General features: G+C 37.3%; 1 protein-coding gene across 1 annotated transcript; it reads left to right on the forward strand.

Annotated features, from left to right (window-relative positions):
• The first annotated feature begins 2,103 nt into the window (after nt 1-2,103).
• LOC136154721 (testis-expressed protein 13A-like) lies at nt 2,104-3,174 on the forward strand. Its single transcript, XM_065916882.1, has one exon. It carries the CDS (start codon nt 2,104-2,106, stop codon nt 3,172-3,174), a length of 1,071 nt encoding a protein of 356 aa, XP_065772954.1.
• The last annotated feature ends 12,583 nt before the right edge of the window (nt 3,175-15,757 follow it).

Below are 15,757 nucleotides of genomic sequence, written 5' to 3' on the forward strand. Positions count from 1 at the left end.
TGCCCTGCAAGTCCCTTCTTTAGGGCATGATTTGCTACATAGCTGTGGGGAGTGGGATAGGCAGTCAGCAAACCCACTTCCAAGAGGCACCTCATCCAAGGTAAACCATTTTCAAAGTCAGTGACTGCAAGGTGAAGGTGGCAAAGCCTGACTCGGTTCCAAGAAACTGAGACAAGTTTGCCAAGGGTTTGATGAGACTGTATTGGGCTGCAAGCCATGAAGTTTGACTCCTACCCTGCTCAATCCTGCCCCTTTCCCTTCAAAGGTGTTGACCTGTAGTAAACATCTTACATTCCCAACTCCAGCGTCATGCCACCCATGATGAGGGGTTACAATTTTTATAGTTTGGACTTCCCTAGTCCTAACTATAAAATCTGATAGGAATCTGACTGCCAATGCAGGGTACACAGGTTTAATCCCTGGTTTGGGAAGATTCCACATGCCCTGGAGCAGCTGAGCTGCAGCAGTCCTCGAGCTGCAACTACTGAGCTTGCATGCCACAATTACTGAAGCCCATTTGCCTAGAGCCTGTGCTCCACAACAAGAGAAACCACTGCAATGAGAAGCCCGAGCACTGCAACTAGAGAGTAGCCCCTGCTTGCTACAACTAGAGAAAGTCTGCGCATAGAAACAAAGACTCAGCACAACCAAAAATAAAATAAAATAAAAAATTTTACAGTCAAAAATTGGATTCCTATATAAACAAGTTATTGCTTTTGCTTTTTTTTTCCCCAGGAAAAATTATGCTGGTAGGAATCATCTTTGTTTTGAAATCTGGTTCAGTTCTTCACTGTATTTAGAGTATCTCATTGCCCAGGCAGTTCCTCAGGGTACTTAGGTAACCAGAGGATAAACAATCTATGTATCTCACATATGAAGCAGATCTGTCAATGGAAGAAATAGTCATTCTTAACAATGTTGAAGAGCTGTTTTCTGCGTTTTGAATTTTATTTGCCACAGGCTTATCTGAACTTGAGTGTTCAAAATGACACAATGCCTGGTTCTAAGAAGACAGTTAATAAATTTATTATTATTATATATTATAAAGTTCAAATTCTATATTACATGAATGAAATCTTGGTAAAACAAGAATTTGTACAGTGAGCAAGTTTACATAAACTATTATATACAATAGAGTCTGTCATACAGAGTTAAAGAAGTCAGAAGGAGAAAAATAAATATCGTATACTAACACATATATGTGGAATCTAGAAAACTGGAACAGACGAGCATACTTCCAGGGCAGGAATAGAGACACAGACATGAGAACACAAGAGGGGAAGGAGAGGGTGAGGTGAATTGGGAGAGTAGGATTGATATACATACATGACCATGTGTAAAGCAGTGGGAGAAGGAAATGGCAACCCACTTCAGTGTTCTTGCCTGGAGAATCCCGGGGACGGGGGAGCCTGGTGGGCTGCTGTCTATGGGGTCGCACAGAATCGGACACGACTGAAGCAACTTAGCAGCAGCAGTGGGAGCCTGCTATAAAGCACAGGAAGCTCAGCTCAGAACTCTATGTTAACCTAGAGGGGTGGGGCAGGGGAGCTGGGAGGGAGGTCCAAGAGGGAGAGGATATATGTATGCAAACAGCTGATTCACCTCATTGTACAGCAGAAGCAAACACAACATTGTAAAGCAATTATACTCCAAAAAAAAAAAAAAAGCCTTTGTGTATAATAGGTACTAATGGTAAAAGGTTATCTATGTTCTCAAAGATTTTGAAAACTAGTTGCAGCATGATGGAACACAACGTACTTACCAAATACATATTGCCCTGTTCAGTTCAGTAAATGTTAAGTATGTGTCTATATTCACTGCTAGAATAAGAAGCCTGAGATAAACAAGCCTGTTGTTTTGTTTTGTAATCTTTGTATCCACTTCTACAAGGGAACTCCACCGACTCGCTCAGTTTAGGCTTTATGCAGAGCTCTGAAGTAGCTGACTCCACCCTTGGCTAGACCCTCACACCACCAGGAGGCATTCAACTTCCTGTGAAGATAGGGTGACTCTTGAGTGGAACGATCAAGGTCAGGTCAAAGGCCACATCCTGTGACACACTGCTTTCTGAGGTAAGACAAGTCAGAGAGAGCTTTGCTTAGAATGGCTATAAATCTTAACGACCCTGCCTGTGGCTTCCACCAGAAGGAAGTTGCAGATTTTCTAAATGAGCAGATAATTCAAAATGGAGTCAGTCCCTGTTTCTATGTGATGCACATGTCCAAGTCCTGGGGGGATATGGAGATGAAACTGAGGGACATTTTGAATAACCCAGGGATATCGGGAGGCATGAAGGAGGCTTGTGCCTGGACTATCCTGGCCCTCGCCGTGCGGTTTGCTGAGAGGCAGAAGCGGGAGGATGCAGAAAAGATTAAACAGCTTCAGGATCAGCTAGAGGAGCAGAAGCTCCTCACGGGTGCCTTGTTGGGAACAGTGAGTAGACTTAGGAAGAAGCAAGAGAAGGAAAAGGAGAAAGCCAGGTCCCACCGGCAACAAAGCCTTAAAGTGCTTCGTGGAGTACCGGAAGAGCGAAATTTACTCAGGAGAGAGCATAGAGTACGCATTCAGGCTCGCAAGCAGGCTAGAACTGAGGGAGAGAACCGAAAAGGGACATCAAGGACACTGAGCCGCCCTCACAGCCCATCCAGTCAGTATAAGAGCGGGGAGTTGAGGAAAGGGTCAGGTGGGAGGATCACTGCTGCTCCTGGTACCTCTGCCAGAGAGGGAGAGGAGAGACACAAAGAGGTTTCTCAGCCCTGGAACGACAAGGAGGTAACTATTCTTTCTCGCTCTCAGGTCTCAGGTGCCAGGACCAAGGCTGGCAAGTTGCCAGCCGTCGATCTCTCTCAGTCCTCTTGTTCATCCCTAGCTACACTTTCTCCCCCAGGAGCAGCAGCTGAAACTGCAGCATGTTCTTCTGTGAAAGACTCCAAAAGAAAGTATAAGGGGAAACATCACCCTACTAGGAGCTTCCTGCCAGAAATGTTTAAGCGATACCCTGGCTTACCTTACTCTGAGAGATTCAGCATCAGGCGCAGAATAGGAGACTGGGACTGTGCCCAGTGTCATTCGATGAATTTCTCATGGCGAAATATATGCTTTAAATGTAAAAACTCCCGGCACACAAAGGAAGGTAGAGGTTCTGCCCCAATTAGGGCCCTCATTGAATTCTAACAAATTCATTTCCTGATGTCCTCATTTCTTATTGTGAAAGGCACTAAGAAAAAGCAAAATTTCCTTGTGAACTTTTCACGGAGATATAACTATAGTCATTACCTTCATGAAAATCCTTTTTTTAAAATTGAATGAAACATTCTTAAAATACTATAGTGTTTTGCAATTACCAAAAGCTTCACCCACATAATTTCATATAATCCCATAATATCCTTCCCCCCCACCCCTATATTGCCCCTCCCCCCTTCTCTCTCCCCACTTGTAACCACTAGCTTGCTCTCTGTAAGCCTGCTTCTTTTTTGTTTTAGAATTTTTTATTTTTTATTTTTTTTTCATATAGAATTTTTTAGATTCTGCGTATGACTGTTGTTATACAGTATTTGCCTTTCACTTGTTTCTCTTAGCATAATACCCTCCAAGTCCATTGCTACAATGGCAAAATATCATTTTTATGACTGAGCAATATTCCATTTCATATAGATGCCACATCTTCCTTCTTCTTCTGATGGGTATTTAAGTTGCTTTTATTTATCAGTTTTATTACTTATCTGTCAGCTTTTTTCATTCTTCTTTCTTGAGGATTTGTTATTTTTGTTTGTATTCTAAGATCTTGATTTTATGCTCAGTTCATTTATTTTCATTGCTTTTTATAATGCTTAAAGATGAGAAATTTCTGCAACCTGATCTTTTTGTCTTTGTGCCATAAAATGTGTGTTTGTTTATCTATACATGTATATGTAAGTACATACACATATATTCATATATATTTTTAAGTGTATGTGTGTGTCTATATAAATATGTTTTTATACACACACACAATATATATATATATATATATTTGCTTATATATATATATTTGCTTATATATATATATATATATATTTCCCCCTATACTCTGAGATTCTAATCTGATGCTCCTAATTAAAATGGCAAAAATTGGGAAGGGGGAATTTTACTTGGTAAATATTATAACCAAGTTTTGTGATTACATTTCAACTGTGGTGGCTGTGCAATTACCACAGATGGCAAAATTGGGAGAACATGCATGGAATATTTTAATCCATGCAAAGATTAGGACATTTGCACAATTTTTCTATGGCAATAATTTTCTGACTCTTCTGTGTTTAATAAGAAACAAAACATTTTGCAATGCATAAAAATGTTCCAACTGTTGTTTAGATTATTTTTAAGGTGTACTTAATGTAAGGTGAATGTGTCCTAATAACTAGAATATATTGTAATTCAGTTTGTGCATGTTAAGACATCAGAATATACTATAATTCAATTTGTGCATTTTAAGACATCAGTGTTATGAAAATAGATAAGATGGATAAGAACCTATAGAAATGAATCAACGTGAATTTACTGCTTGGAGAGTTTAAAAGTTGTAATAGTAAAAACTTTTTTTCCATTGATTCTTGATGTGAATGTCATTGTATTCTCTGACATTTTAGGTGGTTGTGAGGGATTTTAAGATAGTGAAACACTCTGGTAATGGAATAATCTGTATATATCTAAGAGCCACTGAAACATTAATATTTACGACTCAAAATTTTACTTGGGGACAATAATTAGAATAGAAAAACATCAATAAAACAGGATGTGGAAAAGACCTATTTTCAAAATTAAGGACTTAAATAAAGTGATATAGGTCTGCATTTTGGCCCATGAAAATGAAAATGAACATTTTTAAAAGAGCCCTGAAAGCCAGTTGTCTTCCTAATTTTCTTTCAATTCATAGGTATTAAAGAGTGTTAGGGGACTCTGTGATATTATATGATCTATGTGTTTAGATTCCATACTCTTCAGTTGGAGGTAGAATTTACAGGTAAAATACAGGATGTTCAGTTAAGTTTGAATTTCAGGTAAACAACAGATTTTGCTTTATTATTATTGTTTATTCCATAAGATGTTATGGAAAAACTTAAACAAACCTTTTGTCCAATATAATAGTGAAAGTATGTGTCAAATATTGCATGTATTTTTGTTTGCTGAGTCTGACAATATTACCTGGAGAAAGATTGCCATGTATTTCCCTTTTCGAGTAAAACAGTATAGATTATTCTTGTAGAGAGGAGGATTTGGACCTTTACACTTGGGAGCAAATTCCAGGATCCTTGGATGGCGAGCCAAAAAGAAGAAAAAAGAAATGGAAGATTCCAACATCTGCCAACAATGAAATCTGAATGCATTGAATTGAGTATGACAATATATAGCATGGTATAGGAATCATAGGCTTCCCAGGTAGCTCAGGTGTAAAGAATCTGCCTGCCCATGCAGGAGACATGGGTTCGATCCCTGGGTGGGGAAGATCCCCTGGAGAAGGGAATGGCAACCCACTCCAGTATTCTTGCCAGGGAAATTCCGTGGACAGAGGCGGCTGATGGGCTACAGTCCATGGGGTCACAAACAGTCAAACATGACTCAGCGACTGAGCACACAGACACATAAGCAATCAACTGGTGAAAAGAGGTTTGGAAAAACTAGAGATAAATTGGAAATATGTGCTCTTGCCCTGGAAGTCTCTTTTTGCTGTGTCACTGCAAGAGCCTAAGTGGTCTCTAAAATCGCCTTACCCATTACCAGCAGTAGCATCTTGGAAAGATCTGTGCTGTGCCCTAGCGCCCAGATTTTGGCTCCTTAAACTATTCTCCACTAAAAGGAACCAGGGCTCCTTGGAGTGTAGCTGGCACCAAATCTTGGGGCAGGATAAAGCAAGATGAGCCTGGAACATCTTGCCCTCTACAGAAAGTGAGAATGCTCACTGTGGGTACCCAAGGGCAAAAAGACCTGAAGAAAGCGCTCATTATCAGAGTGACATATTGAGTATTAAAAAAAGAGTCTTGCATAAAGAAGACTTTTACTGGGCAAATAGTGAAAATTGAGCATCAGAAAAAAGAAAACAAACAAGAGTTGTAGTCAATTGGAACAGATGAGTCCATTAAAAAACTGACAAATTTATAATGATACTAAAAAATGTACAGGTGATGTGAAGCATGCTAAAAGATGCTTGTAAGACACAGGAATATCTAATATTGTCTATAAAAATGCTATATATTGCTGAACTCAATTTATGCAACTCCTACCCTCGACTTATTTGTAAACAAAGAAGTAAATACAAGTGATGGAGACACAGTTACATTATAATAATATGATTATATTATAATTATAAGCAGAAATAGAGACACTGACATAGAGAAGAAATGTATGGTCACCAAAAAGGGAAAGGAGGGGTGGGATGGATTAGGAGATTGGGACTGACATGCTAGGCTATTTCTATTTTTGTGCCCATGTATTGAGCTTCTGTATTCAAGAGTGTCTTTGAGTATGATATGTATCTGATATTCATCTAGCTGGTGTGATCATAACTGACATAAATAAACCACTTGTTGTGACTCCACATTGCCTCATGTGTTCTGTATGTAGTTATTGTCACATGGAAAGAAATCTTAGAGGAAACAGGGCAGGATCAACATATTTGCATAACATTGCTCTAAAAAGCTAAACAGACATGACGTAATTTTTTCTGCCTGCTCCCTTTCCTCAAATATCATTAATTTATACTTATATAAGTTTGTGGCTAGTAACAGTAAGAAAGGTTCAGACTGTGATGTTTCTTGGGTTCTGAGATTACCAGTTTATCTCAGGAAATTAAGGGAATTGATCCTTAGATTGTAAATTCCTTGAAAGATCTTTTATTCTGGGAAATCAGCTGATTTATCTATAATTTTGCAAGTATGGGGCCAGTGTTGGGATATTTTTGTATCCTAGTAACTAAAGCATTTAGACACAATGCCTGGTTTTTAAATTCTAGAAACAAATATTTGGTCATGATATACTATCTGATGTATGGAAAGCTTTGATTTTTAATATTTTATTTATAATTTTTGCATCTGTTTTAAAAAGTAACATAGTTCTGCATGTTTAAAAAATGATTCTCTTATTGCTTATAGTTAACAGTGAAGGCTTACGGGGTTTTCAGTTATACAATATATCATCCTTAGATAGTGATAGTTTTGCTTTCTCCTTCTAAATTTCTATACATGTAATTTATTTTTCCTTTTTGTCACATTGGCTAATACTTCAAATATAAAGTTAAAAATATTAAATCGCATGATGACAATGCATTTTCTTGCCGTTTTTCTGAGTTAAGTGCAAATAACTCCAATGTTTTACTTTCACTATGGTACTAATACATATAAAAACATACATATATATGCAATATATTTACATATGCATATGTGCACAAATATATTCTATTTATATATATTATGGGCTTCCCTGGTGCCTCAGAAGGTAAAAAATCTGCCTGCAATGCAGGATACCTGGGTTCTATCCCTGGGTCAGGAAGATGCCATGGAGAAGCAAATAGCAGTTCACTCCAGCATTCTTGCCCAAATGATTCCATGGACAGAGGAGCCTAGCAGGCTACAGTTATGGAGTCACAAAGAGTCAGACTCCACTGAGTAACTAACACTTTCACATTTATATATTTTATATATGTATTTTCTGTATATGTAAGTGCTGCATTTTTTAGACTACCTTTATTATGTGCACGGATTTAAGGCTATGTTAGTTGCATAACATAAATTTGGAAGCTTACCATCATGTACTATACTCAAATAGTGTAATTTTTCATTTAAATTATATCCTGAATAGGTTATTCATTAATATGTTTCACAGAGCAAAATTATGCAGAAAGGCAATATTAAGAAGTCTCACTATCAGTCTGTCCTTGTCAATTCTATTCCTACTGCACCCTGCAGACCCTATAAACAGATAACATCTGCTTTATTGAACCCATTCAGTGTTCCTTTATGCAAATACACTCAAATACAAATATGTATCCTGATTTCCATCACTTCTTCCACAAAAGTTAGTATCTGTACATCCTAAAATGATTATTTTTGTTATTTAATAATTAATGGAAGGCCATAAAGAGACAAAGAAGGACACTACATAATGACCAAAGGATTAATCCAAGAAGATATAACAATTATAAATATATATGTACCCAACATAGGAGCACCACAATATGTTAAGGAAAATGCTGACAAGTATGAAAGGGGAAATTAACAGTAACATAATAATAGTGGGAGACTTTAATACTTCACTCACATCTATGGAAAGATCAACCAAACAGAAAACGAGCAGGGAAACACAAACTTTAAATGATACAATGGACCAGTTAGACTTAATTGATAACTCTTTCTTTCTTTCTTTCTTTTCATTTATTTTTATTAGTTGTAGGCTAATTACTTTACAATATTGTAGTGGTTTTTGCATACATTGAAATGAATCAGCCATGGATTTACATGTGTTCCCCATCCTGAACCCCCCTCCCACCTCTCTCCCCATCCCATCCCTCTGGGTCATCCCAGTGCACCAGCCCTGAGCACTTGTCTCATGCATCCAACATGGACTGGAGATCTGTTTCACACTTGATAATATACATGTTTCAATGCTATTCTCTCAGATTTTCCCACCCTCGCCTTCTCCCATAGAGTCCAAAAGCCTGTTGTATACATCTGTGTCTGTTTTTCTGTCTTGCATATAGGAATATCATTACCATCTTTCTAAATTCCATATATATGCATTAGTATACTGTATTGGTGTTTATCTTTCTGGCTTACTTCACTCTGTATGATGGGCTCCAGTTTCATCCATCTCATCAGAACTGATTCAAACATATTCTTCTTAATGGCTGAGTAATATTCCATGGTGTATATGTACCATAGCCTCCTTATCCATTTGTCTGCTGATGGGCATCTAGGTTGCTTCCATGTCATGGCTATTATAAACAGTGCTGCAATGAACATTGGGGTGCATGTGTCTCTTTCAGCTCTGCTTTCCTCAGTGTGTATGCCCAGGAATGGGATTGCTGGGTCATATGGCAGTTATATTTCCAGTTTTTTAAGGAATCTCCACACTGTTCTCCATAGTGGCTGTACCAGTTTGCATTCCCACCAACAGTGTAAGAAGGTTCCCTTTTCTCCACACCCTCTCCAGCATTTATTGCTTGTAGACTTTTGGATAGCAGCCATTCTGACTGGTGTGTAATGGTACCTCATTGTGGTTTTGATTTGCATTCCTCTGATAATGAGTGATGTTGAGCATCTTTTCATGTGTTTGTTAGCCATCTGTACGTCTTTTTTGGAGAAATGTCTGTTTAGTTCTTTGACCCATTTTTTGATTGGGTCATTTATTTTTCTGGAATTGAGCTTCAGGAGTTCCCTGTATATTTTTGAGATTAATCCTTTGTCTGTTGCTTCATTTGCTATTACTTTCTCCCATTCTGAGGGTTGTCTTTTCACCTTGCTTATAGTTTCCTTTGTTGTGCAGAAGGTTTTAAGTTTCATTAGGTCCCATTTGTTTATTTTTGCTTTTATTTCCAATATTCTGGGAGGTGGGTCATAGAGGATCTTGCTGTGATATATGCTGGAGAGTGGTTTGCCTATGTTCTCCTCTAGGAGTTTTATAGTTTCTGATCTTACATTTAGATCTTTAATCCATTTTGAGTTTATTTTTGTGTATGGTGTTAGAAAGCGTTCTAGTTTCATTCTTTTACAAGTGGTTGACCAGTTTTCCCAGCACCTCTTGTTAAAGAGATTGTCTTTTTTTCATTGTATATTCTTGCCTCATTTGTCGAAGATAAGATGTCCATAGGTACATGGATTTATCTCTGGGATTTATATTTTGTTCCACTGATCTATGTTTCTGTCTTTGTGCCAGTACCATACTGTTTTAATGAATGTAGTTGTAGGAGAGCCTGAAGTCAGGCAGGTTGATTCCTCCAGTTCCATTCTTCTTTCTCAAGATTTCTTTGACTATTTGAGGTTTTTTTTTATTTCCATACAAATTGTGAAATTATTTGTTCTAGTTCTGTGAAAAATACCGTTGGTAGCGTGATAGGGATTGCACTGAATCTATAGATTCCTTTGTGTAGTATACTCATTTTCACAATATTGATTCTTTCAATCCATGAACACGGTATATTTCTCCATATATTTGTGTCCTCTTTGATTTCTTTCATCAGTGTTTTATAGTTTTCTATATACAGGACTTTTGTTTCTTTAGGCAGATACACTCCTAAGCATTTTACTTTTTTTTTGTTGTTGCAATGGTGAATGGTATTGTTTCCTTAATTTCTCTTTCTCTTTTCTCGTTGTTAGTGTATAGGAATGCAAGGGATTTCTGTGTGTTAATTTTATATCCTGCAACTTTACTATATTCATTGATTAGCTCTAGTAATTTTCTGGTAGAGTCTTAATAGGGTTTTCTATGTAGAGGATCATGTCATGTGAAAACAGTGAGAATTTTACTTCTTCTTTTCCTATCTGGATTCCTTTTTTTTCTTTTTCTGCAATGATTGCTGTAGCCAAAACTTCCAAAACTATGTTGAATAGTAGTGGTGAGAGTGGGCACCCTTGTCTTGTTCCAGATTTTAAGGGAAATGCTTTCAATTTTTCACCATTGAGGATAATGTTTGCTGTGGGTTTGTCATATATAGCTTTTATTATGTTGAGGTATGTTCCTTCTATTCCTGCTTTCTGGAGAGTTACAATCATAAATGGATGCTGAATTTTGTCAAAGGCTTTCTCTGAATCTATTGAGATAATCATATGGTTTTTATCTTTCAATTGGTTAATGTGGTGTATTACATTGATTGATTTGTGGATGTTAAAGAATCCTTGCATTCCTGGGATAAAGCCCACTTGGTCATGATATATGATCTTTTTAATGTTTGGATTCTGTTTGCTAGAATTTTGTTAAGGATTTTTGCATCTATGTTCATCAGTGATATTGGCCTGTAGTTTTCTTTTTTTGTGACATCTTTGTCTGGTTTTGATATTAGGTTGATGGTGGCCTCATGGAATGAGTTTGGCAGTTTACCTTCCCCTGCAATTTTCTGGAAGAGTTGGAGTAGGATAGGTGTTAGCTCTTCTCTAAATTTTTCATAGAATTCAGCTGTGAAGCCATTTGGTCCTGGGCTTTTGTTTGCTGGAAGATTTCTGATTACACTTTTGATTCCTCTGCTTGTGATGGGTCTGTTAAGATTTTCTATTTCTTACTGGTTCAGTTTTGGAAAATTATACTTGTCTAAGGATTTGTCCATTTCTTCCAAGCTGTTCATTTTATTGGCATATAGCTGCTGGTAGTAGTCTCTTATGATCCTTTGTATTTCAGTGTTGTCTGTTGTGATCTCTCCATTTTCATTTCTAATTTTGTTGATTTGGTTCTTCTCTCTTTGTTTCTTGATGAGTCTGGCTAACATTTGTCAATTTTACTTATCTTAAAAAAAAAACAGCTTTTAGCTTTGTTGATTTTTGCTGTGGTCTCTTGTTTCTTTTTCATTTATTTCTGCCCTAATTTTTAAGATTTCTTTCCTTCTACTAACCCTGGGGTTCTTCATTTCTTCCTTCTCTAGTTGCTTTAAGTGTAGAGTTAGGTTATTTATTTGACTTTTTTCTTGTGTCTTGAGGTAAGCCTGTATTGCTATGAACCTTTCCCTTAGCACTGCTTTTACAGTGTCCCATAGGTTTTGGGTTGTTGTGTTTTCATTTTCATTCATTTCTGTGCATATTTTGATTTCTTTTTTGATTTCTTCTATGATTTGTTGGTTATTCAGTGGTGTGTTATTTACCCTTCATATGTTGGAATTTTTAGTAGTTTTTTTCCCCCTGTAGTTGAGATCTAATCTTACTGCATTGTGGTCAGAAAAGATGGTGGAATGATTTCAATTTTTTTGAATTTCCTAAGGCTAGATTTATGGCCCAGGATGTGATCTATTCTGGAGAAGGTTCCGTGTGCACTTGAGAAAAAGGTGAAATTGATTGTTTTGGGGTGAAATGTCCTATAGATATCAATTAGGTCTAACTGGTCCATTGTGCCATTTAAAGTTTGTGTTTCCTTGTTAATTTTCTGTTTAGTTGACCTATTCATAGGTGTGAGTTGGGTATTAAAGTCTCCTACTATTATTGTGTTATTGTTAATTTCCCCTTTCATACTCATTAGCATTTGCCTTACATATTGCAGTGCTCCTATGTTGGGTGCATATATATCTATAATTGTTATATCTTCTTCTTGGATTGACCCTTTGATCATTATGTAGTGTCCTTCTTTGTCTCTTTTCACAGCCTTTATTTTAAAGTCTACTTTATCTGATATGAGTATTGCGACTCCTGCTTTCTTTTGGTCTCCGTTTGCATGAAATATTTTTTTCCAGCCCTTCACTTTCAGTCTGTATGTGTCCCTTGTTTTGAGGTGGGTCTCTTGTAGACAGCATATATAGGGGTCTTGCTTTTGTATCCATTCAACCAGTCTTTGTCTTTTGGTTGGGGCATTCAACTCATTTACATTTAAGGTAATTATTGATATGTATTGTCCCGTTGCCATATACTTTGTTGATTTGGGTTCGCGTTTATACAACCTTTCTGTGTTTCCTGTCTAGAGAAGATCCTTTAGCATTTGTTGAAGATCTGGTTTGGTGGTACTGAATTCTCTCAGCTTTTGCTTGTCTGTAAAGATTGTGATTTTTCCTTCATATCTGAATGAGGTCTTGCTGGGTACAGTAATCTGGGTTGTAGGTTATTCTCTTTCATTACTTTAAGTATGTCCTGCCATTCTGTTCTGGCCTGAAGAGTTTCTATTGAAAGGTCAGCTGTTATCCTTATGGGAATCCCCTTGTGAGTTATTTGTTGTTTCTCCCTTGCTGCTTTTAGTATTTGTTCTTTGTGTTTGATCTTTGTTAATTCGATTAATATGTGTCTTGGGGTGTTTCACCTTGGGTTTAACCTCTTTGGGACTCTCTGATTTCTTGGACTTGTGTCACTGTTTCCTTCCCCATTTGGGGGAAGTTTTCAGCTATTATTTCCTCGAGTTTTTTCTCATGGCATTTCTTTTTGTCTTCTTCTGGGATTTCTATGATTCAAATGTTGGGGTGTTTCACATTGTCCCAGGGGTCCCCGAGGTTTTCCTCATTTCTTTTGATTCTTTTTTCCTCTCAGCTTCATTCATTTCCACCATTTTATCTTCTACCTCACTTATCCTATCTTCTGCCTCCATTATCCTACTGTTGGTTCCCTCCAGAGTGTTTTTGATCTCATTTATTGCATTATTCATTTTTAATTGGCTCTTTTTTATTTCTTCTAGGTCCTTGTTAAACATTTCTTGTATCTTCTCAATCTTCCTTGTCTCCAGGCTATTTATCTGTAACTCCATTTTGTTTTCAAGATTTTGGATTGTTTTTATTATCATTATTCTAAATTCTTTTTCAGGTAGATTCCCTATTTCCTCCTCTTTTGTTTGACTTGGTGGGCATTTTTCATGTTCCTTTACCTGTTGAGTATTTCTCTGCCTTTTTATCTTATTTAGATTGCTGTGTTTGGGGTGGCCTTTCCGTATTCTGGTAGTCTGTGGTTCCTTTTTATTGTGGAGGTTTCTCCCAGTGGGTGGGGTGGAACGATTATCTTGTCCAGGTTTCCTGGTTAGGGAAGCTTGCATTGGTGTTCTGGTTGGTGGAGCTGGATTTCTTCTCTCTGGAGTGCAATGGAGTGTCCCGTAGTGAGTTTTGAGATGGGTCTATGTGTTAGGGGTGACTTTGGGCAGCCTGTATATTGATGCTTAGGGCTATGTTTCTGTGTTGCTGGAGAATTTGTATGGTATGCCATGCTCTGGAACTTATTGGCTCTTGGGTGGTGGTTGGTTTCAGTGTCAGTATGGAGACTTTTGGATGATCTCTTATTAATTAATGTTTCCTGTAGTCAGGAGTTCTCTGGTGTTCTCAGGTTTTGGGCTTAAGCCTCCTGCCTCTAGATTTCAGTCTTATTCTTCCAGTAGCCTCAAGACTTCTCCATGCATACAGCACTCCTTTTGAAGACAATGGGCTGCTTTTCTGGGTGCCTGATGTCCTCTGCCAGCGATCAGAAGTTGTTTGGTGAAGTTTGGTCAGCGTTCAAATGTTTTTCGATGAATTTGTGGGGGAGAAAGTGCTCTCCCTGTCGTATTCCTCTGCCATCTTAGCTCCTCCTCCCCCTAATTGATATCTATAGGACGTTTAACACTAAAGCAATGAATTCCACCTTTTTCTCAAGTACACATGGACCATTCTCCAGAATAGATCACATCCTGGGCCATAAATCTAGCCTTGGTAAACTCAAAAAATGGCAATCATTTCAAGCATCTCTTCTGATCACAAGGCAGTAAGATTAGATGTCAACTACAGGAAACTACTAAAAATACAAACATATGGATGCTAAACAACACACTTCTGAATAACCAACAAACCATGAAAGAAATAAAAAAGAAATCAAAATATGCATAGAAACGAATGAAAATGAAAACACAACAACCCCAAACGTATGGGATTTAGTAAAAGCAGTGCTAAGGGGGATATTCATAACAATATAAGCTTACCTCAAGAAACAAGAGAAAAATCATATAAATAACCTAACTTTACACCTAAAGCAACTAGAAAGAGAAGAAATGAAGCATTCCAGGGTTAGTAGCAGGAAAGAAATCATAAAAATTAGGGCAGAAATAAATGAAAAAGAAACAAAGGAGACTATAGCAAAAATCAACAAAACTAAAAGCTGGTTCTTTGAGAAGATTAATAAAATAGACAAACCATTAGCCAGACTTATCAAGAAACAAGGGAGAAGGATCAAGTCAACAAAATTAGAAATGGAAATGGAGAGATCACAACAGACAACACTGAAATACAAAGGATCATAAGAGACTACTACCAGCAGCTATATGCCAATAAAATGGACAACTTGGAAGAAATGGACAAATTCTGAGAAAAATATAGTCTTCCAAACTTGAGCCAGGAAGAAACAGAAAATCTTAACAGACCCATCACAAGCAGAGGAATCAAAAGTGTAATCCGAAATCTTCCAACAAACAAAAGCCCAGGACCAGATGGCTTCACAGCTGAATTCTACCAAAAATTTAGAGAAGAGCTAACATCTATCCTACTCCAACTCTTCCAGAAAATTGCAGGGGAAGGTAAACTGCCAAACTGATTCTATGAGGCCACCATCAATCACCCTAATACCAAAACCAGACAAAGACGCCACAAAAAAAGAAAACTACAGGCCAATATCACTGATGAATATAGATGCAAAAATTCTTAACAAAATTCTAGCAAATAAAATCTTTCACCATATTAAAAAGATCATACATCATGACCAAGTGGGCTTTGTCTCAGTGATGCAACGATTCTTCAATATTCACAAATCAATCAATGTGATACATGACATTAACCAATTGAAAGATAAAAAACCATATGATTAGCTCAACAGATGCAGAGAAAGCCTTTGAGAAAATTCAGCATCCATTTATAAGAAAAACCCTCCAGAAAGCAGGCATAGAAGGAACACACCTCAACATAATAAAAGGCATATATGATAAGCCCACAGCAAACATTATCCTCAATGGTGAAAAATTGAAACCATTTCTCCTAAAGTCAGGAATAAGACAAGGGTGCCCATTTTCACCACTGCTATTCAACATAGTTTTGGAAGTTTTATCCAAAGCAGTCAGAGAAGGAAAAGAAAGAAAAGGAATCCAGATAGGAAAAGAA

This window comes from Muntiacus reevesi, chromosome X, assembly GCF_963930625.1.
Source record: "Muntiacus reevesi chromosome X, mMunRee1.1, whole genome shotgun sequence".
In the NCBI taxonomy this organism is placed as follows: Eukaryota; Metazoa; Chordata; class Mammalia; order Artiodactyla; family Cervidae; genus Muntiacus; species Muntiacus reevesi.

Bases quoted from the DNA above. Each gene is read 5' to 3' on its own strand.
- LOC136154721 (XM_065916882.1), top strand. From the start codon at position 2,104: ATGGCTATAAATCTTAACGACCCTGCCTGTGGCTTCCACCAGAAGGAA.